This window comes from Vanacampus margaritifer, chromosome 14, assembly GCF_051991255.1.
Source record: "Vanacampus margaritifer isolate UIUO_Vmar chromosome 14, RoL_Vmar_1.0, whole genome shotgun sequence".
NCBI lineage: Eukaryota > Metazoa > Chordata > Actinopteri > Syngnathiformes > Syngnathidae > Vanacampus > Vanacampus margaritifer.
Window position 1 is genome coordinate 11,595,184 of NC_135445.1, and position 26,669 is coordinate 11,621,852.

General features: G+C 42.5%; 2 protein-coding genes across 8 annotated transcripts; both read left to right on the top strand.

Moving 5' to 3' along the window:
• The first annotated feature begins 1,227 nt into the window (after nucleotides 1–1,227).
• On the top strand, nucleotides 1,228–21,296 carry prrc2b (proline-rich coiled-coil 2B). Its single transcript, XM_077585921.1, has 31 exons — nucleotides 1,228–1,404; nucleotides 5,718–5,896; nucleotides 6,460–6,634; nucleotides 6,716–6,818; nucleotides 8,042–8,105; nucleotides 8,182–8,325; nucleotides 8,484–8,812; nucleotides 8,887–9,011; nucleotides 9,084–9,247; nucleotides 9,574–9,661; nucleotides 11,077–11,215; nucleotides 11,836–12,169; nucleotides 12,244–12,434; nucleotides 12,913–13,114; nucleotides 13,199–13,400; nucleotides 13,528–15,504; nucleotides 15,611–15,765; nucleotides 15,851–15,966; nucleotides 16,195–16,336; nucleotides 16,427–16,503; nucleotides 16,573–16,860; nucleotides 16,941–17,027; nucleotides 17,374–17,566; nucleotides 18,418–18,515; nucleotides 18,597–18,721; nucleotides 18,802–19,042; nucleotides 19,569–19,736; nucleotides 20,197–20,276; nucleotides 20,360–20,435; nucleotides 20,590–20,808; nucleotides 21,102–21,296. Exons 2-30 carry the CDS (start codon nucleotides 5,782–5,784, stop codon nucleotides 20,800–20,802), a joined length of 6,411 nt encoding a protein of 2,136 aa, XP_077442047.1. The 5' UTR covers nucleotides 1,228–1,404; nucleotides 5,718–5,781; the 3' UTR covers nucleotides 20,803–20,808; nucleotides 21,102–21,296.
• A 1,956-nt stretch (nucleotides 21,297–23,252) lies between these two features.
• LOC144063922 (uncharacterized) lies at nucleotides 23,253–26,620 on the top strand. Of its 7 annotated transcripts, XM_077585928.1 has the most exons (5): nucleotides 23,498–23,734; nucleotides 23,821–23,897; nucleotides 24,649–24,788; nucleotides 24,867–24,971; nucleotides 26,222–26,620. In XM_077585928.1, exons 3-5 carry the CDS (start codon nucleotides 24,654–24,656, stop codon nucleotides 26,384–26,386), a joined length of 405 nt encoding a protein of 134 aa, XP_077442054.1. In that variant the 5' UTR covers nucleotides 23,498–23,734; nucleotides 23,821–23,897; nucleotides 24,649–24,653; the 3' UTR covers nucleotides 26,387–26,620. The 7 variants fall into 7 exon arrangements, with proteins under 7 accessions (XP_077442053.1, XP_077442055.1, XP_077442048.1 ...); XM_077585927.1 differs by lacking the exons at nucleotides 23,498–23,734; nucleotides 23,821–23,897 and adding an exon at nucleotides 23,253–23,479 and having other exon boundaries at nucleotides 24,604–24,788; XM_077585929.1 differs by lacking the exons at nucleotides 23,498–23,734; nucleotides 23,821–23,897 and adding an exon at nucleotides 23,254–23,479 and having other exon boundaries at nucleotides 24,653–24,788.
• The last annotated feature ends 49 nt before the right edge of the window (nucleotides 26,621–26,669 follow it).

Genomic DNA, 26,669 nt, shown 5'->3' on the forward strand with positions numbered 1-26,669 from the left:
AACTCACAACACATTGTCACTGCTTAGTGCAATATGTAGTCATTTGTGGGAATCTATTTGGAATATTAATGCTTATCATAAATGAAAACGTGAACATTTTTGCACATTCTCCTACAAGCTAGCCATCTCAACACTTTCATTATATATATATAAATATTTTTTTTACGTTGTATCATCCATGCATATATTTTCAGTGAGGGTGAGAAAAAGGTTTCCCAGCAAGTAAAGACAGTTAAAACAAGCGAGTGTTTACAGAGAACAATGTCTCCCTCTAGTGGAATTGACATGTACACACGGATCCTTTTTTACCTCTTCATTTAAAGGTTGCTTGTGTGACATTAACGTAATAGCGCGTGGCGCTTAAATAGTTTTATACACATTAATTTGTACTCCGCTGGGCATCCGACATTAGTTTATGATACAGACTATGTATCACTGGACGCCGTAATAAAAATAAATAATTGGTAAATAAAATATAAGCGAAATCAAATGAGAATACATCACACATTTGGGACGTTGGCACGAACGCATTACTCAACATAAAATTGAAATAAATTAAAGTTTAAAAAAAACATTTAAATATAGTGCACGTTAGGCATGAAATTATTTTAATATAACGAAAAATGAGAACAAATTGTTATTCTTTTACGGCACATTTCCATGCTAGTAATATACAGTCATCATCTATGCACTTTGAATTACTGTATTTAATAATTAGCAGTTGAAAGAATACATAATTATACCCTCCCCACTTTTCACTACACATTTATTTGAGTCATTTATAATAATAATAATAAAGTATATACTGCCATATTGTACTAGATGAGAAATTATTTATTGTATATTTTAAAATATGTAATTCACTTAGTATTACCCATCGTATTAATGCAAGCATATAAATGAATGAAGAAAATGTTTATAGCAATCATCATCCACGACAGAATATCATTATCATCATAATATAGCGACAAGGCAAATAAAGTTCATATTGATGTTAAACATTAAAATAATACCAATGACATTTTTTTTTCTTTTTAAAATAATTTATCATAATAATACCAATAATAATACATTATTATTATTATTATTATTATTATTATTATCATAGCAATGATAAAGTATATATGATTTATTTGGGGGAGGGCGGGGCAGTCTCGTAATGATTACCGCCTGACGTTTCCGGTGACGTCAGACGCACAGAACGTCGCCTGTGCAGCCTCCCTTCCTCTCTACTGGCTCAGTCTTCATTCGCAGGCCGGGTACGATCCCAGCAACAGCGTCCCTTATTAGTGAATCCTACGAAACATTGGGCTTCACAATCACCATCCATCCTTCCAGTAGTCGACATTTCGCGGACAATAAACTCTTGCCGCTGGACACAAGGCACACACTAACGTCGAAACGGTAAGCTATGGACCGTCGGCTGCGGCGTCCGAGCAACGTTTCGCTGGCCCGTCTTCCCGTCCGCTTCAGTTTTATTGTCGCTTTGTTCTTTTTGGGCAGCAGCCATTTTTAATCGTCTTGTCCTGAAGGTTGGCTGCGGTGCCTTTCGCCCCCGTTCGGGAAATGTCCCCCGCTTGGGAATGACTCGTTCTGGGGTTCCAAATTGACAGCTTCCTTGGAATATCGTCGTCTTTTTGCGGTCATCTGAATACTGTACTGAATGTCCCCGGCCTGTGTTGAAGGCTTGTGTGTGAAGCACTATAAATCCAACGGGATAGTCATTTCCCCCCTGGATAATTTCCTCACAACGATCCCCGTAAATAACCACCGTTTGGTGGATTATTTGCACCGCTTTATATCGGGTTGTCTTTTTATTTTGACAGCACAAATATGCGTTCTAACCTTACAAGTGTTTGGATGTTTACATAGCCATTTTCTGTTAGCCGCCAGGTTAGCATCGGCTGTTAGCGTCATAGCCGGACGGTGCTTGTTTTGTCACCAAAAAGCATCGTAAGTGAACACTTTTCTCTGTTTTGACGGCGATATAATCGCGCAGTTACCTTGAAAAAACATTTTAATTGCATTTTTGTGCGCGCTGGCTTAGCGTCACGCTTCGTTTCCTTTTGGCTAGCTTGGCTGTTTGACAAACAACCTTGTTCTGCGGCCTGCTAATTCATCTGTTTTTAAACACAGCCGCCTCCATTTCAACAAGCTAAGCGATGTCATTTTCCACACTGACCGTTTTGAGGTAAAAAATGAACACTTAACGTCAAGCATATGACAGGAGCTAGCTGTCATCACGTTAGCGTCTGCGTGACGTCATAATGCACATCTGTCGCTGTAAAGTGGTTTGAACGGTCTCATGAAGGAAAAGCGTTAAATTGACTCAAAATGGACGATGGTTTCTTGAACATTACATTGTCTTGTCCTGTTTCGGGGTGTTGTGCTAGAATAGCAATACTTATGGTTATGGATTAATGATACGCATTTTTTTGTCTTTGTCCTTGTAATAAGTGGATTATAGTGAACCATAGCTATGCACGGAGTTTAGAAATTGATGAAAAAAAATTACATTCAAGAAATATGGGCCAGGCCAACACTGCAGGGATAAGCAAAAACCCAAGACGTAAATCTTTTTTCTATACTTTTGTCCACCCCTTATGCTGTAAATACAGTGGGATTTATTAAAACAAACCAGAACACTTTTAATATTCCTTTTCATCCGATGTCACTCTCTTGTTACCAATGTTCTCCCAATATAAGGTAAAGTATGCTTGCTTCAAGATGTTTATATGTCACTCCCAGTCAGGGGTGGGCGATATGACGATATTAGATCGTTAGAAGAAATGCAGGGCTCACGATCTGTCATCTCTGTTGAATCGTCTGATCAAGATATAAAGCATTTCAGCACTGTTTGACCGTCAGCTCATTTTCTGCCACTGACTGCCCCTGACATGCACCCTGCCCCTATTTGACAGCCAATCAGTGTGGCCAAGTACCGCACACGCCTCGTCGCACCCCCAAACAAACAAGCGTGAGGCATGGCGGCGGAGGAGCGAGTTTGTTCCAAAATTCATCGTCCATAATGTAACTAATATACAAAGATCAGGCGAAAATCATGCGCAAAGTGTGCATGATGATGGATGAAGACAAGTTACGACAACACTACCTGAAAACGACGGCGTGCCACACAGTACAATGAGAGCCAAGCTAATAACGAGCAGCGACAACAGCTGCGCCTCCAAACAGCAGACCGTCACAGAAGCGTTCACCAAACTCACGCCGTATAAGTTGTTGTTTTTTTCCCCAAACAGCGCCATTCCTCGCATTTATGCAAAATGTAGAGAAATAGTGGTGCAAAAAATACACAATGTGCAGTTTTTTTGTTTTTTTACAAGCGACCTGTAGCGTTTGTGAAATGATCAGGCCAAGCGGCAAACCAACACCTTAATGCCAATTTGCAAAAGTTACCCGCCCATGCCAGAACACAACATGCAAAACGTGTGTAGCTAAATTCTGGGTTGGAAACTACATAACCCGCGACGCACTCACAAGGGTTAACTTGTTACAATATTGAACTTTATTTATAAAATGTGCTTTTTACTTTGCTAGCATCAGCGGTTTGTTTTAAGTTTATGTTTACAGTACATGCTCCTCTCTACTCTCTCTCCTTTTTTTTTTTTTAACATGACTTTATACCAGCCAAGTTGTGCTCTTTAAGACATTTGCTGTTTTGAATACCGTACACTCTGACTTTGGTTATTGTTTTGCTGCTTTATAACTAATATTTTTCTTTACAAAGGGTATTTATTATTTGATTATTTATTTTCACAAACTAATAAGTGTAGCCTTACTAGCTGTATTCAATACTATAATTTAATATCTATTTTATATTAACCAAATAAATCGTGATAAAATCGAAATTGTGATTTCATAATTAAAAAGTCGTGATATTCAATTTTTGCAACACGCCCACCCCTACTCCAAGTTGACGTTTAGTGTAAAAATGTTTGGTTTTGTCCCAGGCTTCTTCTCACATTCTTCCAAAAATGCGCTACATGCGCTAACATATAATATGAAATGCTATTGACACACTAAAGAAAATTAGTATAGCCGGAAAATATAAACCTAACAATTGGTACTGCAACACATATGAAGCAGCAATGACTACTGCTCAGTTGGGGACCTACTCTGCCTCTTCTTTGTAGACATCAGTGGTGCCTGGCAACAGTTTGATCCAGCTCAAGCCGCTTAGAATGTTTTCTTGCTCTCTGCCCCTCTTCTTCTTCTTGTGATTTAAAGTGATCTCATCCAGGAGAGGCCCATCACTGCCATCTAATGGACATTTACGTTTCAATGATGGCGCCGTGTTGTAGGGATCGAGCAATTGATTGTCGGCCTGTGTCAGTGTTGGAACATCTTGTCTAAGGTCTTTGTCCATGTGTTCATTTGGCTTTTTTTTGTTTCTTTTGGACTCATGGTTTCTTCCTAGCAAAGTGGCCTTTCAGCCCATGTAAACGCGATACTTGTTTCGCTGCAGATATTGACACGCTCTCATACCTGTTTCAACCAGCATCTTCATAAGTTGTTTTGCTTTCCTTATTGGGTTGGCATTTGGGTTCACATGATCACAATTTTTGGGGCTGATCAGCGAGTACATTTTTTAGTTTTTAAATCACCGACCTGATCACAAGATTGTGATGATTTAAATACCTTGTTTACGGATTTTTTTTTTTAAATTAAAACATTTTTTGAAAGGACAATATACATTCATCAAGATTTACATGTAAATATGATTATACGTTTCTATCAGTTATCTCTTGACAGTTTGTAACATTTAAATATACTTGTGTACTGTTTACTGAACTTCAACAGAGAAGTATTCTCTAGCTTTTTATCCGACGTTTAGTAAGCTTTGTGATGCCCTAAGTAAGGAAGGAAAGGAAAATGAACAAGAACTGTGATTTGAATATAAAACATTAACAAATGAGCAGAGCGTGATCATTGAAGTCGGTGAGAGCGTTAGAAGCAAGGTTGCCATATTAAGCGACAGCTGATTTGCATATACAGACGCTCCCCACCTTACGAACGAGTTACGTTCCGGACGATCGTTCGTAAGGTGAATTTGTTCGTAAGTTGCTTCAGTGCTATATTTTGTATTATAATTTATGTTTAAAGCCTATATAAGTATATTGAAGGTTTATATAAGTATGTTTAAGGCTTGTACAAGTAACCTGCATTGGTTTGTACTGAAAAAAACATTTAATAAAATGGAGAGAATACGTACAGTACTGTACTGTACTACGTATGTTAGAGAGAGAGAGCGAGAGACACACACAGTATGTACATGTACGTAATAAGATAAATAAAATGAAGTTTAACTTACTTTTGGAAGATGTACTCGATGCTTGAGGAGGAAGAGGAGGATTTTATATCATGAGAGATTCTTCGTCGTTGCTGGAATCGGCTTCAAAAGTTATTTCCTGCTTCATGGGGACCGGCGTTTCTTCCTCCTCCTCCTCGACACGTTGCTCAGCCTCCAATGAGCTCTCACAGCGCCAATCGTCGGTATTAGCGGCGGAAAGAAGCACTACGCGCAATACAAAATCTAACTTACAGCATCTCTTTCCGACCATTTTTCGACATACTGTACGCGCAGACATGTTTGTATGTACCGTTGTTCGTAACTCGAATGTTCGTAAGTAGGGGAGCGTCTGTATATTTTTATTTGTTTTCCAACTTTTTAATATTTCCACTCTTGTTCTTCTGTGTAGAAAAAGACAAGCACTGAGAAGAGGCGCAAAGACAAATTTCCATACTCGATGACATTACATCGCAATGTCCGATCGTTTGGGGCAAATAACCAAGTCCAAGGATGGGAAAAGCAAGTACTCCTCACTCAGCCTGTTTGACAAGTACAAGGGAAAATCAATAGAAACTCAGAAAAACTCAGGTACCTTTTTATTTTGCTATTGTCAACTCACATTTTATACTGTGTTCACACTTATTAAGCATCATTTGGTTCACATTGCATTCCCCAAAACATCTTTAACATAAATGAAAATGCAAAGTAAAAAGCATATTGTCGTTGCCCCCAACAAAAAGCAGGTATCTCCAAATTTCGTCATTTAATTTTTTTCCCCAGGAAAAAAAGTCACACTCTTTTTTTTCTTTTTTTTAAACACCTTTTCTGCATTTACACTCACATTTATAGGATAATTAAAGGATAATATATTTTTTAAAAATTGGGGCTCCAACAATAAACTTTCATTACCAAATTTAGTGAGAATTTTTCGCTTTTTGTTGGACACCGATATATTTGTAAATCCAAGGTTTTGTTTTCTGATACAAGAAAATTTTGAGCTACTTTTTGATTGACATGCAGAAATCCTCAACCCAGTTGGGCAATGTTATTTTTACATATTGTGACAAAACATTCAAAATAACCTTTTTTTTTTTGTTGCTTTGAGCCAGTATCCTCCTCTTGTATCTTAATTACATTGCTCTCGCCATCAGTTCCACGACATGGCTTGCAGAGTCTTGGCAAAGTGGCCGCAGCCCGGCGCATGCCCCCGCCCGCTCACCTACCGAGCTTGAAATCTGAAAACAAAGGAAACGATCCCAACGTGATTATTGTCCCGAAAGACGGTACAGGATGGGCAAACAAGCCGGAACAACCCGAGCAAAAGAGGTAAGAGGGGATCGTTCATGACGTCCCGATGTCTTATCTCACAGTTGTCTGATGGGGTTTGTTCTTTTCTCGTCTTTGTAGTTCTGTTGCATCAATACCTCAGCTGCCGGAGTCGCAGCTGCAGCCGGCTTCACAGAAGTCTGTCTCCAATCTTCAGAAGCCACCGCCAGTAGCCAACCAGGAGGTGCGTGTAGTTGTTAACCAGGCACAGAGATTGCCAAAGTGTTCTATACAGTTCACTTGTATTTAACTTTGAAAGGGGAAGTCAACCCAAAAATATTATTTACAAAAATGTTGAATGTGCAGCCATTTTGTGACTTATTGTTGACTGAAAATGACATCACATTTACTCAGGGCTCAGGTAATGACCAACCGTGGCTCAGCTTGTGAATGTCACATGACCAAACTCAGAAAACAGGTGATTGGTCGTTAGCTGAGCCCTGAGCAACTGTGATGTAATTTTCGGTTAACAGCAAGTGGCAAAATGGCCGCCCACTGAGATGGGTAAATACAGGGGGATTTTGCTGCTTAATTCATATTCCACAAATGCAAAATTAACTCATTTGCTCCCAAAAACGTATAAATGCGTTCCATTGTCACTGTTTTAAGTGCCCCAAAGACGTATTTATACGTTTTTATGTTTGTTTATGCTAGAGCATACAGGAGGCTTTGATGCATCCTCTCAACTGCAAAGAACGATTGAAGAAATTATTATTACACAAACGGCCAGCAGTTGGCAGCAGAGCATAGGAAATGAACCAGGACCATGTTGAAAAAACTCTAAATTATTCAGAATTCTAAATAGATTTGTGAATAATGATGAAACTTAGCTATATTCTAATGCTAATTGCTGCAAAACAGAAAACTGATAGAAATATACATTTTTTTCCTGATGAAAGAAGAGACGTTAATCTTTCTTTTGGTAGGTTATGTTTTTATAGCAATAGAACACACTATTCTGTGGGCGTTGCAAAATCAGTCAAAATCCAGTAAAACAGCCGGGAGCGAAGGGGGTTGCTTCAGTGAAAATGGCTGGGAGTGAATGAGTTAATCAGAATACCGTGCTTAGATTAGTTTTTGTTAAACTTGAAGCATTCAGCACACTTTTTGAAGGCTCGTTTTCTTTATGTTACAAACGATGCGTGATGAACTAGTTTGTGCAATGGCGTGAAAATATGCTGTCGCGGTCTGTTAGAGCCGTACTCGATGTTTTTCGTTTGCTTGTTCTATCATATGATCACTTCTCTGACTTGCATAAAAATGACGGTTACTTAGCCGCCATAAGAACCTAACTCAGTTGTTAACCAAGGACCCCCTCTATAACCACTTTTGTGCAGTGGAAAAATGGTTTAAGTGGCCGGTCTCAAATATCCCTGCTGAGGTTTTTAATTTTTTTCTATTCCACAGAACACAAACACAGGTGGACCAAAGCAATGGGCCCAGCTAAATGGAAAGGCAGTAGAGCAAGATGGTGAGTCAACTCACACTTGGACTGGAAATATATTCTGGTATTCTGAGCTTTCTGTCTGTGTGTGGCAACACCACAGGTTCAAGGGCCTTAAACCGACTGCAGCCCTTCTCTCACGAGGAATTTCCCACGCTGAAGGCCGCTGGAGAACAGGACAGGGTTGGCAAGGAAAGAAGCGGCTACGATCCGTCGTATGGGCCCGGACCAAGCCTCCGCCCGCAGAGTATGTCTCGCCCTTGCAACATCAGTTTGGGAGTGAATGAACTGGCGATCTTTTTGAATGCATGAGAAAATGTTAAGTGGGATGTGTTTTGGTCATCTGCACCCATGCAATTAGTTTGTTCATTGCTGTTCCTGAACTGCCAATCTGTCCATGTCAAGATGTGACCAGCTGGAGGGAGGGAGGCGGCAGGAACCTCCAGCCCTCATCCTTGACCCTCGGCCTGCCAGCGGACCCCGAGGGCAAGCCTACCGCCCTGGGAGAGACGGGCAACCCTCCCGCCACGTCCCACCCGTCTTCCGCCACCAGCACTGCCTCACCTAGCGCCGTCGTGGCAGCGGCGGCAGTTGCCCAGCCGCCGAGCGGGGACCCCAAGGAGCCCTCCCTGCGTCCCGCTCAGCCACTGCGCAGAACGGCGGTGCCGTCAGCCCTGCAGCATCAGCTCCACCACACCTCCAATGCCGTCTACCATGACATGTTGCCAGCTTTTGTAAGTACCAATAACATTTCTTAACAAGAGGAGGCGATTTCTGTTTTGAACACACATCATACTGGTGTCAACAGATGTGCTCCAAAGAGACGCGTGAAACTTCAGGTACAGACCACGTCCCTGCTACCATAGCAGCACCAATCAGATTCGAAAGCAAACCAACTTTTAGGCAGACTTATGCTAAACCTGAACTTCTCAAGTAAGTACATCATCTGTGTGACAGCTCGCACCTCTATTGGCCCGAGGCTAATTTGACTTTTTTACCCACCAGTGGGGACATTCGAAGAGAGAACCGATTTGTCCGTGCGCCACCCCGGCTCTCGTCCCAGCCCATCCGTCGGCCCAGCAGCCGACCACAACGACCCGCCATCATTAACCCCGAGGACCTGAAGGATCTGGATGACCTCGATAACGACTGTGAGGACGGCTGGGCTGGTAAATACTACAAATTTAATCTCCCTTAAATCACATTACAGTATGTCCTCCCTGAACTCTGAGGTCATTAATGTTGGTGTCAATTGAGAAACTGTGTTCGTTGAGAGCAGCTTTGATCTTACATGTGTATAAAGATGTATTTAAAAAAAAAAAAAGTATCTCATGTCCGGGAGATATGTGGTGATCATCCACCATGCATTTTCTCAGGTCTGTCTTTTCATCACTAAATGCCAAACCATTAAAAAAAAAGCCACTTTATAATTCCTATCCTCAGTATACAAGCTCCTTGTTTGTTTGCTGACGCACAATATTTTTCGTTGTTTTAGGTCTCCATGAAGAAGTTGATTACAGTGAGAAGCTCAAGTTCAGTGATGATGAGGACGAGCACTTAGCCGGCAATAAAAACAAGATGTGGTGAGAAGCTGCCCTGTATTCCGTATCCCCTCAGTTAACCCAATTGCCCCCACTCGTGTAACTAGTATAATTTTGCAGCTCACAATAAATCTCCCTGCGTTTTCTCTAAGGGGTGGGTGATATGGCCTAAAAACTATATCACGATATTTCAAAGAAATTTGCAGTGGCTATATTTTTGACAATATTAGTAATAATTACTGAACAATAGATTTGTGATTGGTGCTTTGGAATAATAGAGTTGTTTATTGCAGCACAATATTCAAGCCACTTTTTTCCCACAATTGAAATGTAAACAAAGAGCAAATATAGCAACCATAATAAAAACAGGCCAGGTAGTGTTTACCCTGTGAGGTCTAATTGTAACATAACTGCTGAACGCACATAAAGCACATTTACTTAGCAAATACAAAGAAAACAAACTTTCAGAAGTCAGTGGCAAATTGCATGAGTCAAGAAAGTCTATTATTTTCTCCTGTGTGAGCCTCATGTTGTAGAAAAAAAAAAGAGATGGTAGCAGCCAGTCTTTGGCGTCGTGCGCTGTACATCGCAGGCAAGTGTATTGTTGAAAAATGTTTTCCCCTGCGATTGTTTAGGCAGTGGTTATTTTGCCGTAACCGGCATCCCTCCTGTGAGTGTTATTTGGCCATGAATGTCTCTTGATTGGTCAACAAGAGGAGCGAGAAAATGCCGTGATTTCTTGTAGACATTACTAGCGGGTATGAATAACGCAAATGTGCATGTTTACGCCGCTACGCAACAGCAACGCGCCCGCCGTCTCGTCGAGAGCACGTAAGCTTAGCGGCCGGTTAGCATCAGAAAGTCACGTCAACTATGAGGCGAGTTACCGGTCATAACCACCGCGGATTATTTATCTTGGCCAAACAATACGCGACCGCTTCAGTATTATCCAACCACCGTCTGTTTGTTTATTTTTCACAAGGAGTGCGTCTAAACAAGAGTGCTCCAGTAATGAACTTTTGTTCACGCCAAACAACACGAGCTGTTTCACATGTCCTTCGCGTGTGTTTTTAAACCTGCGCATCCTCTTAACGTTAACGACAACAGTTGTCCTGCACAATTTGCAAACGATTTTATTTTTTGCATCATATCTGACCTCTTGTAACCAAACAGCCGCCACACGACGAATGTAGCAAACAGAACTGGCTGCAGCTCACAGCTTCACACGCTCCGACACTTGTTTTATGCAGCAGCGAGCGACGCATGTACACCCAAATAGACACGAAGACGTATGATGTTACGCATTGCGTCATCACGTAAATTTTGCGATATTTCAAATTTTTATCACCCCAAAAAATACACCGGTAATATCGTAGAAGGTATCATATGGAACACCCCTAGTTTCCACCATATTACACTTTTATCCTTACTGACTGATTGTGTTCTGAATTTTCCAGGGCTGAGTGGGAAAGAGAGAATCGACGCAACTTCCCGTCATCACTCAGCTCGAGTGAGGGCCCTGAAGAGAGTTATTCTTACCACCACCAGGAGCCTGTGAGGAAGACCGACAGCAGATATCTGTCTGCGGACACCCAGGTTAACTACACACCACGCCGCCTTTTCACACCCGCATTCTCTCTTGGGATTACTTTGCTGTGATGAACTCATTACTGTATGTTCTTAACTGTTTAAGCCTTTATTGCTAATCATAACTCGTATGTCTCTTGCGGACTATTTAATTTTGAAAGATTATGCAAACGACACCCTTGTTCCCTTTTTACCCAGCCTGTAAAAGCCATCTTTTTTTTGTGTCACTGGAATGGTAGAAGACCTAAATTGACCCCAGATTGTTTTTTTTCTGTGCCACTCTTTTAAATGGCACCAAATAGAATGATGCTAGCCACCAATATCTACCAAGATTGTTTTTCACCTTTGGAGGTAGTTTTAAGGCCCAGATACACCAATCCGACGTCTGCCAAATTTGACCGACGCTTACCCCCCCTGTGGCGTCAGCCTAGACGTTGGCACGTCGTGTAGAAAAATGACATAAATATGCACCGACACCGACTATTACGTACCTTCAGCGCATGCGCAAGAAGTAAATGGTAGATAATACATCCTTGTATGGCCCTGCTGCTATTTTCCACGATCTGCATGTGAAAAAGTTTAGTAGAAGGCTTTGCTCATAAATATCTCTGTTCCGCTTTCAATCCCAGCAGAAGAACCACAGCGAGCCGGCAGTCGACCCAGAAGACCACCAGCGGCAATCTCAGCCCCCAGCAAGGGCAAAGTTCGCTTCGCCTGAGCTGTCTGAAGCCGTGGAGAGGGCCCGCAGGCGTCGCGAGGAGGAAGAGCGCCGTGCCCGTGAGGAACGGCTGGCGGCCTGTGCAGAGAAACTCAAAAAGCTGGATGAGAAATTTGGCAAAACTGAAAGGCAAGCCTCAAGGACGGAGGAGGGCCAAAAAGAGGGAGAGGCCAAAGAAGCCCCCTTGTCTCCCCACAGGGATCATAATAAAGCCCACCATGACAACTGCCAGTACAATGCAAAAGGTAGCAAACTAAAGACAGGTCACTTGTTGATATTAAGTATAAAATAAATAAATAATGGGATTATTTTTCTCCAGATGAGTGCTCCTCCCCCAATTCCCCCAGCCCTAGTTTCCGCGAGGAGCTCAGTTTCCCCGCCTACCGCAGCAGCGAGGATGATGGCCAGGATCCCACCTCCCCCTCTGGAGATTTCAGCGGACGCCATGCCTCAAAGCCTGTTCCACCCCGCTTTCAGAAACAACCCCAACCCCAACAGCACCAGCAACAGGTAAATACAAACTCAATTCCCGTAACACATTTATTGCATTGGAAACGTGTTTACACATACAGTAAGGCTCCACAATTAGATGAATCAATGAAGCTGTAATTCCAACTTCCAGGAATGCCTCAAGGTTTCTGAACATACAGTATCTACTGGACAACTAAGACCAACGGTCCAAGCAATCACTGATCCTCCAAAAGTTCTAATTCTTCTGTAATGTTCCTGCTGTGGAAATGCGAGAATATTCATAAGTTTTGGTGCTGCTGTTTTGGTTACGCAACAGAAATCAGCCTTACTCACTTGCCAACTAATCGGGGAACAGCACCAATTAGGGATGGCCTTTATTTGAGGAAATATGGATAGTAGTCGTGACTTAATGAAATACCTTTTAAAAAATGTGCACCAGCAAATCTTGCATGAAAATGTAATTATTGATTTACTTTTTTACATATAGACCACTTCATTTGTCGTGTCCACTCTGCAGGAGCAGGTCTACAAGATGCAGCACTGGCAGCAGTCGGGCCATCAAGCCTCATCTGGCTCGAGTCACACTCAACGGGGCTTCTATCCCCCGCATGTCCTCGGCTTTGATCCTCGCTGGATGATGATGCCACCTTTCATGGACCCCCGCGTCAGCCAAGGAAGATCTCCTGTTGACTACTATCCCGGTCCTGTCCACTCTTCTGGTAAGTCCTGACTCTCACTCCTCAATGATCCCATGCCATGTTTTATCTGTGTGGTTCTCAAATTAGGTTTTTTTTTTCCTGTAGGAATGATTAAACCCCTGATGCACCAAGACCGCTTGAACAGTCCTAGTTCTGACGAAGGTCATCCCAACCTGCACCAGGAGCGAAGGACACCTTCCACAGAGCCATATCCCGTCTGGAGCCAAGATGGCTACCCCATGCGCAGCTTCACTCCACCTTACCAGAGGCAGCAAGAAAACCAGGACCACGGTCAGCTTGATGACAGGTCAGTTTCCATGCATTTTTGAGTTCTATAGATATATCACAAGTATTTTTTTTATTATGTATCAATTAACACAGTACTATACTGTTGTCAATATACTGCAATGATGTTCTGTATCTTCTTTCGGCAGAAGTGATATGACCTCCTCCCAGCAGGACACTTATGTGGAGAGGGCCAGCGAGGGCGTGACCCACCCTCAAGATAACCTCCAACATAACGCCTTCCAGAGTCGAGCCTCAGAACGAGACCACCACGACCAGGGGCTGCTGACGAGTGCTCATATTCACACCCAGCATCATGCCGATAATGACTATCTAAAACAAGACTCCAGAGATTGCCATCTGAAGGATAATGATTCTCACGATGAGAACTTTGATGGTTCTAAACGAGACGGGGGAATCAGTGCTCAGAGTCAGTGGTCCGATTCCAGTACCGGAGTCAACCAGCCATCAGAGACCACTGGTCGTACTTTGACACGTAGAACTGGGCCAATCAAGAAGCCAGTTCTCAAGGCTCTAAAAGTCGAAGACAAGGAGAACGAGAAGCCCAAACCTGAACTCGAAGAGAAGGCTGTCCCCTATCGTCTGGAGAAAGAAGTCCTGACCAATGTCTATGACTTAAAGAAGGATAACCAGTCTGTCAGCATTAGGCGTTCTGCGTCACCTGTGGTGGAGAAACAGCCTGAAGAAAGGCAGCGTCAGTCCCCGGCTCCTGCTAAAGTAGAGCGGCCTCCAGTAATCAACCATAATGATGATTCCCCTAGGGAGAGCGTCTGGGACACCAACAAATTCCAGCCGCCGAGAGATGTTCTGGAAAACACGGAGCCTCAGGCACCACGTCGCAACAACTGGATCTTCATCGATGAAGAACAGGCCTTTGGTGCAGTCAGGGGATCCGGAAGAGGCCGCAGTCGAGGTTTTAGGGATTTCAATTCTCGAGGTGGAGGCCGCGGTGTCCGAGGCGGAGACAACATCAGAGGCTCATACAACAATGGCGCCGGTCAGGCTCAGCGTACAGGGAGAGGCCGAGCCCAACCAAGAGAGCTGAAGGTGGAGGAGTTCCAGAGAGGCAAGCCACGAAGACGCAACGTCAGCGAGACCCTGAGTGAAACCTCTGAGTATGAGGAGCTGCCTAAGAGACGGCGACAGAAGGGCTCTGAAAACGGAGAAGGCTACTCAGAGTCTGGCGAGACTCGCAAAGCTGATCGCGAGTCTTGGCGATCCAACAAGGTGTACACGGAAGACCAGGCTGCTGCTGATTCCAGAGAAAAGGCCAAGGCGAGCAGAGGATTTGGAGGTCGCATGCTTCCTCCCAGACTGAACACTGGAAACTATGCTAGAGGCTATGGAGGCTCCAGAGAGATGTCCACGTGGAGGGGGCGTGGTCCTCAATTTGGTAGCAGTGGTGGTTCCATGCAAGAAAACGGTTATAGTCACGGAACTGACACGGCTTTCTCCCGTAAACCCCCCGCTGAGCGAGAGTCTCTCAAGTATCCCCCAAAATTCACCAGCTCTTTCCTAGAAAACGGCTCAGAGGACCGGGAGGGGGAGTACTACTTTGACCCTGACAACCCTGACAGGCAGGCACTAAGGAGGAGGCGGCCCCCGCGTCAAGACAAGCCTCCGCGTTTCCGTCGCCTGCAGCAAGAGCGCGAGCCTGGTTCCAATCAGTGGACCGGCGACGAATACGTAAATGGGGAATTCACAAATCCCTGGCCTGGTCGCCCTAAAGGCAGTGGAGAAGACAACTGGCCCAGCAGCCCCTACCCTGGAGGACGCAGCGGCCAGCACGCTCAGACAGAAGAATGGGACACGGGATCGGACAACAGTGACTTCGGCGACTGGAGGGAGAAACGCGGTGGGAGCGGCGGCGGCGGCCCTACGCAGGGCCACCCTGATTCGTGCCATGGTGAAGCGGGCTCCATTGAGAAGAGGGAGCTTTCCAAGCGAAGCTTCTCGAGCCAGAGGCCGCTGATTGAACGCCAAAACAGGAAAGGAGAGCCCTCAGTGTTGGAGACCAGTAAGATGTCACGTGCACCCGATAACCCACAATCTGCTCCCTCAAACAGGAATGACACCTGGCAGAATGGAGGGACCTCTTGTAAGAGGTGAGATGTCAACCAATTCTTGGCACCCTCAAACATTTTCTTCCCTGATCTTACACTAGTTTGTGGTCTTTTTTTTTTCCACCTTTCCCCCCTACTTTTTCCCTAGCAGGAGCCCAGATGAGTCGGGCCCCGTCTACAGTATTGATCAGTCAGAAGAGCGGGAGCTAAGTGAGTCCTCAGGAAAGAACTTTGACAAGCCAGGACCCATTAAACCAGACATAGTGGAGCCACTTTCCCAGTACGAGCTCGCCGCCTACCCAAGTGAGTCTTAAACCCTCTAATGGATGAAATTACAATGCCTCCCGTATTGAAATGAAGTGAGCGTTAATATGTTCCTATTTTTTAGTTGATGATGATGCCGGGGGACCCGTTTCGAATCCAGACACTTACCAAGATGCGTTGTCCAAAAAACAAAGACGTCCACAAGATGACGATAGACGGAGGAAGGATCAAGGAGTTGCCGTAAGTTCAAAACTTATTTTCGTGAAAAGCATACCGTCACTGTCCTGTGAAAAACACTTTAGTCCGTTAAAAAAAAAAAGTTTGGGGAATGTCTGCATTCCCATTCATCCCATACACATAAAAATGTTTAAAATAATAATAATAAGACAAAAATTGAGAAGTGTTTTTCACAGGACAGTGATGATACTAAAATATTTCTAATCCTTTCCTGCTTACTTCCGGCATTAGGTTCCGGTGAAGAACAGGTCAGTTGCATCCAAGATACCACCGCGCTTTGCCAAGAAGCAGGGAGGCATGAGCATCGAACAGCCAGAAGAGACTCTTTCCTCTAGCAATTTGGGAACGGAAATCTGGGAGACCAACAGCTCTGGTAAATTAGTTTGATGCAGGCTGCACCACTCTGGAATAATGCTTGGAATTACTACATTGACATAATCTTACATGGCTGTTTATTTCCCAGCTCTTTCAGTGCAGTCCTCAGGGGGAGACTCGTGGACTAAACAGATGTCTTACACGGGCAGCGAGCCCAACTCTGAGGTACCACAAAGTGTATTCAACCCTTAATAATTACGCAGAGAAATACTAAACCTCCTTTTTTTGTCCAAGGACTCAGACGCAGGTCCAGAGCAGAGCAAAGAGCAGCACAAGCCGGGGCCCATCGGAAACGAGCGCTCCCTGAAGCACCGCAAGGGCTCTGAGGCGGTGGATCGCTTGGAAGGTGGCCCCATAACCCCGGTCAACGGCGTGGACCTCCACGTGGACAATGTGCTCCCTGTGCCCCCCATCGAGTTTGGGGTCAGCCCCAAGGACTCTGACTTTAGCCTGCCGCCAGGTTCCACCCCAGTGCCTGTGTCAAACCCTGTCAACAAACTTCAAGATCCCCTCACCGTCAATGTGAGTGGTGAACTAATTGTTTATAATAAAATGCCTCGCCAGTGACCTTCTAGCTAATTGGCAACATCCTCTTCTTTCAGACTATCCCCATGTTGCGCTCCAATCACCTGCAGCCCGGCATCAACCTCAACCCGCTGTCCTTTCCGAGTACTGACCTCACCCTTAAGGTACGACAATTCAAAAGCTATACATACTCATTACAGGCCAAACTAACTGCTCAGGTCAGTTTGCTCAGTTTGAAAGTTCGGTTTTCTATTGAGTTTTGAGATCCGAAAACTGCCAAGGCTGCTCAATGATTTTATAAAAATGCTGGGTCTTGAGTCACACCTTGTTGCACTGGCAGCATGATTTGGGTCATTTTCATGCTGGTAGACCCAGCTACGTCGCATCTTCACTGTCCTCCCTGGAAAATCGTGTTCGATTTTTGTTTTAGAGGTGTTGACGCCAATTTGGCCACGTTGCAGCCTTCTGCAGCCCCATTCTTATCAGTGGCTATGCTTTTCTGTTTTTCAGATGGAGTCGGCACGTAAAGCATGGGAGAATTCCCAGTCCCTTCCTGAGCAGGGTTCTCCCAGTGGAGGGGCCTCGGGAGTGCCGCCTCCGTGCAGCGTGGGCTCGTCCAGCGGCATCAGCTACAGCTCTTTTGGAGGGGTCTCTATGCCTCCTATGCCTGTGGCCTCCGTAGCACCTTCCATGTCTTTGCAAGGTACGACTAAAGTTTTTTGTTTTGTTTTAGGGCTGAGATCGATTATTAGTAGTGAACGAGGCTGATAACCAATATTTGGAGTTGATAGCCATTTTCAGTAAAGGGTAAAATAATTGTCAGAATTTTACAAACACAAGCTCCAACTCTTTGTTAAGATGTATTTCAACATATGTTAATTGAACAACTTTTTCAAATAGCAAAACGTTGAAGGTTTTTATTTATTATTAAATCTAATTTAGACAACGGACATCTTTGTTCTAAAATTCTAACAAAACGTTCATGTAGCTCCCAGAGTCATCTCATCATCAGGTCTTAAAAAGGTAATGAAAACTTAACTCATTCACTGCCATTGAAGGTTATAGAAGTCAAAAATTATTTTGAACTATTTCTATTAGTTTAACATTTTTTTCCACTTTTGTTGACGAGTATGAAAACCTATAAAAAAAAATAATGTACATTTAGAACAGATATAAAATTTGTGATTAATCTGGAGTTAACTCACAGTCATGCAATTATTACGATTTTAATTGCCCGATGCTCCTAATTTTTTATTGTAATGAATCACATTACTTCAATAGTTAACTCACGATTAATCATAAATTTTACATCTGTACAATAAATAAAAAAAAAATTCTAGGTTTTCATACTCTTGTTAACAAAAGTGGGAAACTAATAGAAATGGTTCAAATAAATTTTTGACGTCAATGGCAGTGAATGAGTTAAATAGCGTCAGTGTTTCCTCTACATTCATTTTGGAGTGGTGGTCCATCCCTAAGCTAGAGTGCAAATTCTCACAGTTAAAAGCTGGCAAGTCTCTTGAAAAATGCTAACCTTCATTTCACTTTCTTTAGGTAGTCATATTCCCCCATTGTATTTGGATGGTCACGTCTTTCCAAGCCAGCCACGCTTGGTTCCACCCACCATGACTCAGCAACAAACATACCAACAAGTATGTACACACATTATAACTGACGTGTGTGTTTGTGTCGTGTCTGAAATGGCCCTAATGCTTGACGTGTGCATCCCTCAGGCGGCAGCCCAACAGATTCCCATCTCGTTGCACACATCGCTGCAAGCGCAGGCGCAGTTGGGTCTGCGAGGAGGTCTGCCTGTGTCTCAGTCCCAGGAGATGTTCAACTCTATTCCCCCCTTCAGGTTTTGTGTGCTACCTGATCTAGTCACTTCGAGTGTCTGTATGCGACATGCCGCTCATTATGCCGCCTTGCTTTGTGTAGGTCGCAGGTTTACATGCACCCCAACCTGTCGCAGCCAAGCCCCATGGTGATGTCAGGCGGAGCCCCACTGAAGGGCCCCTACTCGCCGTTCCCGGGCATGCAGCCATCAGACATCGTCAAGTCCTCGTCAGGCTCGCACTATCAGGCCATGACCGGCAGCCAGCAGCTAGTCTATGACAGCCAGCTGAACCAGGGGCCCAGCATGGGATCGTCACAGTTGATGGACTCGCAGCTCATCCAGGTCTGTTTTTAAAAAAAAATAATAATAATTATTACTCATTCACTGCCATTGACGACTATAGACGTCAAAAATTTATGTTAACTATTTCTTAGTTTAACTTTTTTTTTCAATTCATTTAATTTTTTATGAAAAACATTTATAACAGATATAAAATCTGTCATTAATAGTCATGCGATTAATTACGATTAAAAAAATGTATCGTCCCACGCCCCTTATTTTTAATCAAAACATTTTTTAATTAGGGGCTTCGGGCGTATTAATTTTTTAAAATTGTAATTAATCACATGACTTCACTAGTTAACTAAAGATTAATCACAAATTTTATATCTGTTCTAAATTTACAATGATTGTTTTCCTAGGTTTTCATACTCTTAGCAAAAGTGGAAAAAAAATTTAAACTAATAAAAATACTTCAAATTAATTTTTGACGTCTATAGTCGTCAATGGCAGTGAACGAGTTAATGACAGAAGTTTATCAACAATTTAGTCAACATCCATTTAAATGTTGTTTTCTTCTTTTCACCAGGTGACCATGCCCTTGCCTGGATCTCAGGTGCGCTACGGCTCCGCCCAGCAACACCTCATCCTCCCTCAGTCCATCCAGCTGCAGCAAGGCCAGAATCTGTCAGTGGGAGGGGCACGCCGCATGATGCCACCTGGCTCCCAACCCCACCACATGCCCGGTAGCAGAGAGGTGCGTCACTCACTAAAACACACGCTCACACAAAACTATCATTGAACCTCCAAAGAGGAAATGATGTAGAAACTGAGTTTTGAGAGTTTGTTTGAAAAGGGGAACGAGCTAAATAATATAATATATATGTATAATAAATTGATTTAAGATGGTAGATTTGGCCTATTTATTTATTTTTGCTATATATTTTACCTGTCTGTCAAAATATTTCAGTGCAACCAGTCTGTTGGTCAAAAAAAAAAAGGTTTGTAGGTGGCTGCTTTAGATTCTCAGTAAGCTGGCGTCACACGATATGATGAGTATTAGAAGTCCAAAATTAGTTTGACTTTTTAGGCAGATTTTTCCAGTTAAAACTGAAGTTTGAGGGCGTTTGCTTTTGGAGGTTCTGCTGCATTCCAATGGATTAAATCTCCCATTCCCTCATGTGATGTTTTGTCCTTATTATTCGGTCAATCCTCAGGGCTCCCAGATGGAAATGAAAGGTTTCCAGTTTTCAGAAAAGCCCAATCATTCGCCGGGGATGCCTGGAGGCTCCTACAGGTGAGTGCAAATGAACCGTGTCAATAAAAATAATGATGATGAATTATTTATTTTTAAATGCGTTCCCTCCCGCCCCTCACCAGGCCTGGATCTGCTAGTCCAAGTGGAAAGCCTTCTGGCCCGGTTGGACCATTGCCCACCCATCATTATACACAACAGGTACAACTTTGAATTCCCGAGTGGAAATGTACTAGAATTACTGTTGTGTGTGGTTGTAGCTATTTTGACATCAAGATAGACGATTAACTCTTAACGTTTCCATTCCTTTTCGACCCCTGACCCTGTCACCAACCACCACGTCTCACCTGCTCAGGGCGGCTTGGTGATGCACATGCGTCCCCCCACCAGCGGCCCCTTCCCCAGCCCCATCCAGAGACCAGTCATGCAGGTCAACAAACCCGTCATCATCCGCTCTCCCCTTTACCCCAATCCCGGCCGAGACCTCTCCCACTCCACCCCTCCCTCGGCCCCCGAGCCCCCCATTAAGGGGCCCGAGGATGGCATGAAGGTGAGCCACCCACTGTAAATATAGGTAATTTCATTTCATCTTCTTTTTTATCTTTATATGTATTGATTGTGTGTGCTTGTTAGGTACTGTCTCAAAGTTGCTGTTGATGGTAATATTGATCATTTATTGATTCAAACATGTTTGTAGTATGTAGTGGTTTTGAATTTATAACCATATAATCCGTTAATTTTTAGGTAGAACTGTGTTGTACTACAGAATATCTGCTTTGTTTGACCTATTTGCAATGAAATGAACGCAACTGAACAGCGACGCCGCATAGCAGCTCCGTTCCTCACTCTGCCTTCTTCTCGGCGCAGTGTAAAAGCGCGCGCGGGGTGCGCATCGCCGTGGGCGAGAGCCAGGCGCCAACGGGGGGGATGACCAGCAAGCTCCAGGAGCCCCTCGCCTCCGCCGGGCACACCAAGCTGGCGCGCACGGGCGCCATCAAACCGCAGGCGCTGAAAGCGGAGGAGGGCAAGGCGTAGTCGTCAAGAGTGGACCTAAAACAAAAATAGATTTAAAAAAAGACCACACAAAAAAAAAAAAAAGATAATAAATGGTCATCACCACCCAGCCTACAAACACACAAGCTCCTTGCACAATGTCTGAGCCTTCCAACAAACACCATCAACAATTCCTTCTGTTGACCCGGACACTTACGACGTTACACCACAATGTAAGACTTCTAGAGAGAGATATATATACTGTATATATAAATATATACATAGACACAGCCTTTTAAAAGCAGATCTCCACACGGTCCTCTTTAATTTATTACTTTTTTTCTTTCCCTGTAAATGGCTGCTTGATGGTTCATTTGTGCGCACCGTTTTTTGCCAAACTGTATCAACAGCCTGTTAATGGACATTTTTAAAACCAATTCAAATACAGTTGGGGCACTTGTTTTCCCTTTGTTGATAAGTTTCAAGCTCTTGTCATCTGATTTTTTTTTTATATATATATAATTACAGGAACAAAAAAAAGCAAAACACTGCATGTCGACGTCAAATTGCCGCAAACTTGTGGCTACATTTGTGTAGATTTCTAGACGTTATTTCTTAAAAAAAGAAAAAAAAAAGAAAAAAGTTTGCTTTTACACACTTGTCTGCTGTACAAAATGGTGAGATTGTTTTGTTCCCCCTTTTCCCCAAGTTCATGTTGCTTCCACGGTAAACTTGTCACAAATCCAATTGTTTGCGAGTGTTACAGGTGACACTTAATTTAAAGCAGGGGTGGGAAAACCAGGAATGGCATTTAATACTAAAACAATAATAATTTCTAAAATAAATAATAAACAATAAAAAGGCTCCCACCCCCGAAAGCACCAAATTGCAGTTCCTCAGAATATCATTTTAAATCCATCGAAGGCCCTCAGTAGGACTTGAATGGTCCTCGGAGGAATAAAAATATTCTGTGTTGGGCCTTGGAGGATTTAAATTGGCGGAAGATAGACAAAAAGGTTCCCTCTTGTTTTTCAAGACTTTTTCAGTTACCCCATTCAGCTCAGCCAGCTTCTTATCTATGTGGCACAAGCAATAAATGCAGCAATCAGGGTCCAATTATGAGTTTTTTCCATCACATCCTTTACAAAAGGGGAGCATTGCTTGATTTTTCTAATGAACACAGCGAATTACGAAGGTCTTTTTCGTTTTGGAGGAAAAAAGTGAAATTATTTTTGTTTTTAGTAGCCATGTGTAGTCATATATGGTTAATTCAATGAGTCTGCTTTAACTGTACTGTAACCCTCCATGACACTACAAGCTAGTTTATGTTGGACAGTGATATAAATATATAAATCTGCGTTTGTGTACACAGTGAGGAGAGAGCATAAAACCCACATTTCATTTGACATACCACAGATTAAAAAGCAAGGGTGGGGAACCTGCAGCCAGCCATTTGTGCAATTCTAAAAATAAAGTCCTTTGTTAAAGAAAAATGAGAGGAGAAAAAACAACCTTAAAACAAAAAATATGAGTTTAAAAAAAAGTTACCCACCCTTGCTTTAGTCGCAGAACAAACTGTTACATTGCGACTGTCCAATTTTGGGTAATGTTTCTGCTTTTTATTCCCTGCATAAAGTTTTCCGTGCTTGCTCATTCGAACCCCAAAAAAAGTTTTTTTTTTTCCTTTTTCCTTTTAAAGATGCATATTTGTTTTTTCTTAAAGTTTTTTTTTGTCAACAGGACCAGTGCTTTCTACACAGCTGATCCCAGTATTCTATTTATCCTACCCAACGATACATTTTCAGATATTTGTTTATTATGCGCCCTTGTTTAAGAAAAAAAAAGAGCTTATCGAATGAAAAAGAAATAAAGCAGTTGTGGTTTCTTAAAACTACTGTTGTTGATTCTATTCTATTTATGAGTTCATTAGTGGCATGCTAAATAAACCCTGTGGTGTGAAACCTCAAATTGGAAAACAAAAATTACAAAGCAAATAGGACTGTATGCACCTTTTCTCAAAAAAGTATGTTTAGTGTTGTTTGTGTTAGTAATTAACTTTAATATAAATGGCATTTTTGCTTGTTTCTGTCACACCCGAAAACGCACCAAGAGTTTTGGTATGTGACGTCATAAGTGTCAAATTCTTCACATTTTTTGCCGTAAAAAAAACTTGTCTGGACGAAGACCCACCTTTCCTCCGTGACTGTAAGGAGACGTCGTGAGTGCATTTATTATAATTCCGATTAAACAGGGTAAGTGTTCATGTTTTAGTTTTTTTTTGTTTCGTTTTAACTTGAACAGTTTTTAAGCTAGCATTGCAGTGCATTATCGATTGCATCACTTTTAAGCGAACCCTTTACGTTTTATCCGCGTTTTACTCTTAAATTGTCCCTGGAATTTGCGTATATTCATATTAACAACCGGACCGAGCCGTGTGTGCTTTTTTTACGGCTAACAGCTCATACGAACGTCGAATGCAATGCGAATACATTGCAAACTTAATCGGAGTAAGTGGTAATGAAACGCTAGGTTTAGTCACCAGACAAAAAAAATACGTTTACAACAAATAAGTTTTGTAACATCTTTGTGGCAGTGAAGGACAAAATCATCTTTCTTCACTGGACCAGTTAGCTTCGAATGCTTATGTGAAGGACAAAATATTAGGAACAGGTGAGGTCAATGTGATCCAGTGCAGTTTAGCACCACTTTTTACAGTAAAATAAGATAATTTGCTAGCACAGCACACACGTACTTACAAATGGCGTTCAACCTAAGACGCGTTGGCCATGTTGGCCCGTCATGCAGTTATAAAAGCACAAATCCTCATATAATTGCAAATTTACCCATTGCGGTGCTAATAAAGGTGATGTACCCTAACAGTGGTTCTCACACTTTTACATCAATTACCATGACAACAATAATGTCCAACATTTAAATAAGTTAGCGTTGCAGGCAGTCCAAGTGTAGGCTTTGCTCCTAAAAAGTATATTGTAAGCCACATGATGCACAGTTAGAAAATTAACATTGTGCTTAAATACAGACTATTAAAAAGGAAGTAGTAGTAGGATGAAAAACAAAATCAGAAACCTCCACAAACTTTTACAATATCCCTGGGGGTCACAGATCTGCAAATCTGCAGCTGCTGAACTGCAAGAATGTGGTGGTCAACTGTATTTCTTGAAGCACTTTGTTTGAGCACCTATGGTGTACTGTAGATTAAAGCGAAGTGCACTGCATTTAATTCATCAAAATGTGTTGCACATACGTAAAAAATATATATATATATATATAAAAAGTTAAATACAATTGATGTGTACTGCACTGAATTAGGGACAGTTTGAAAAAGTAATTTAGTAATTTATTCTTGTACCACTAGTGGGACACAAATGATGCTTTAAGAATCACTTTGTTCAAATCCAAGGCAGCATGGCTAAGGTGGCCTTGAGATCCAACGAAGGCCTGATGATGATGCAGGAGCTGGACGACCGCCTCAAAGAGCAGATTGACAAACTGGAGCACATCCGCCTGGCCGCCATTGAACTCAAGGACAACTTGTCTGCAGTGAGCGATGGCGGACCCTACAGAACTGGTACTCTGTGTCAATATTCTATTGTACATGTGATATTGTTTTGTGTGCAGGGGGACGGTGATCTTTCTCAGTCACTGAGTGATCATGTGGATTGGTTGAATCACTTGTCAGAGCGTGTGGAGAGTCTTCATATGAACACGTCGGTTTTTGTTCAGGTAGGATTATGACAAACCTTGATATGACGGTTTGAAGTGCACTCACAATCACATGCATCCTGAAACTACCGCTTCCTATATACTGTATGCTGTTCATCTATTTTGACTGACTGGATGATAAACCTGCTTACTGACCAGGGCTTGACATGAACACCTGCAAACTTGCCAAATGCAGATACCTTCACACTGTTTGCTCATACGTCCATTCGTGAAACTGTTTGCTGACATTGTTCACAGGGTCAGTAGAACCCTTTTATACAACAAAATTAGTGGTTAGTAAATCTGGGAAAACACTAACCACAGTGGCCCCTCAAAACTTACTTACCAACTAACCAACCAACTGTATGACTGGCTTATACTAACTAACCATCTTTAAGATTTGTCTAATGTAAAACATGTGCCTTGGCTCAAAGGTTTGGGGAACAGTACATAGTCGAACCACCTAGCTACAACTAAATAACAAAGTAACTGACCAACCAACCAACCAGCTAGCTGACTGAACTAATAAGTAACCGTCTGTCCAGCTAACTAACTTATTGACTAACTGACTTTCCAATGATACAAATGTCAGACTAACCAAACAAAAAAAAGACTAATCAACTGATAGACTGACTGACTAAATGACCAGTTGGCTGGCTGACTTCATAACTAACTAACCAGCTATCACACAACCTAACAATGTCTATCTCACGAACAAACTGACTAAATAACTAAATGACTGACTGTCTAACAACCAACTAAATAACTAGCATAGTAACTTCACTAATTAACTGATGAGATAATGAACAGACTGGTCACTAACTAACTAACTATTTTTTAAGAAACTATAAACTATGAAACAACTAACTAATTGACTGACTGTCTAAGAAACCAACTGACTGACTAACCCACTAATTTAACTAATAAAACATTGGTGAGCTAGTGAACTAACAGACTGAATGACATTACAACAGACCGACTAACCAAACGACTTAATATGTAACCATCTGACTATCAGAATAACAGTCTTACTGGCTGATTTTCTAATGAATCACCTGGGTCTCTAAGTAAATACTACAACTAACAAACTAACTTATTCAATGACTGTTTCACGAACCAAATTACTGATTAAGCGTCTAACTCGAAAGGAACAGACTAGCTGGTGAACCGACTAACTTGTATGGCTGGCATACAATGTGTGCTTGGCGGAGGTAACAATCAGGATGCAACAATGAAGTGTCCTACCACTTATGGCGTGTTTTTTTTGTCAGATGAACCCGAAGCCTCGGGCGTGGTCGGGGAGGCAGGCCTCCAAACATGGCTACCGTTGGGGACGTGCTCACCAGGCCGACGACGCGCAGTCCGAGATATGTTGGTCGCCCATACGCACGCGAAGGAACAGCGACGCCGCCTCGGAGATGTCTTGTAACTGGTGACCACCCGCTGGGAAAGATACGACGTCTACATATGGGGATGTCTTATCACTTCATCGATCATTCAAATTATTTGAATGAATGAATGCATTGTTATATATTTCATATTTGGCGAGGGCGTATGACTTTACATTTCTGTTTGTGTAAACATCAATATTTGTCCTCTTTGAGTCAAGTTAGATTAGTTGTACAGTAAGAAACTATGAATTTAAATAAACTTTGAAGAGCAGATTTGAATGTGTGTGTTTTTGTGTCTAAATGAGATGAACAGTCACTAGACATAACA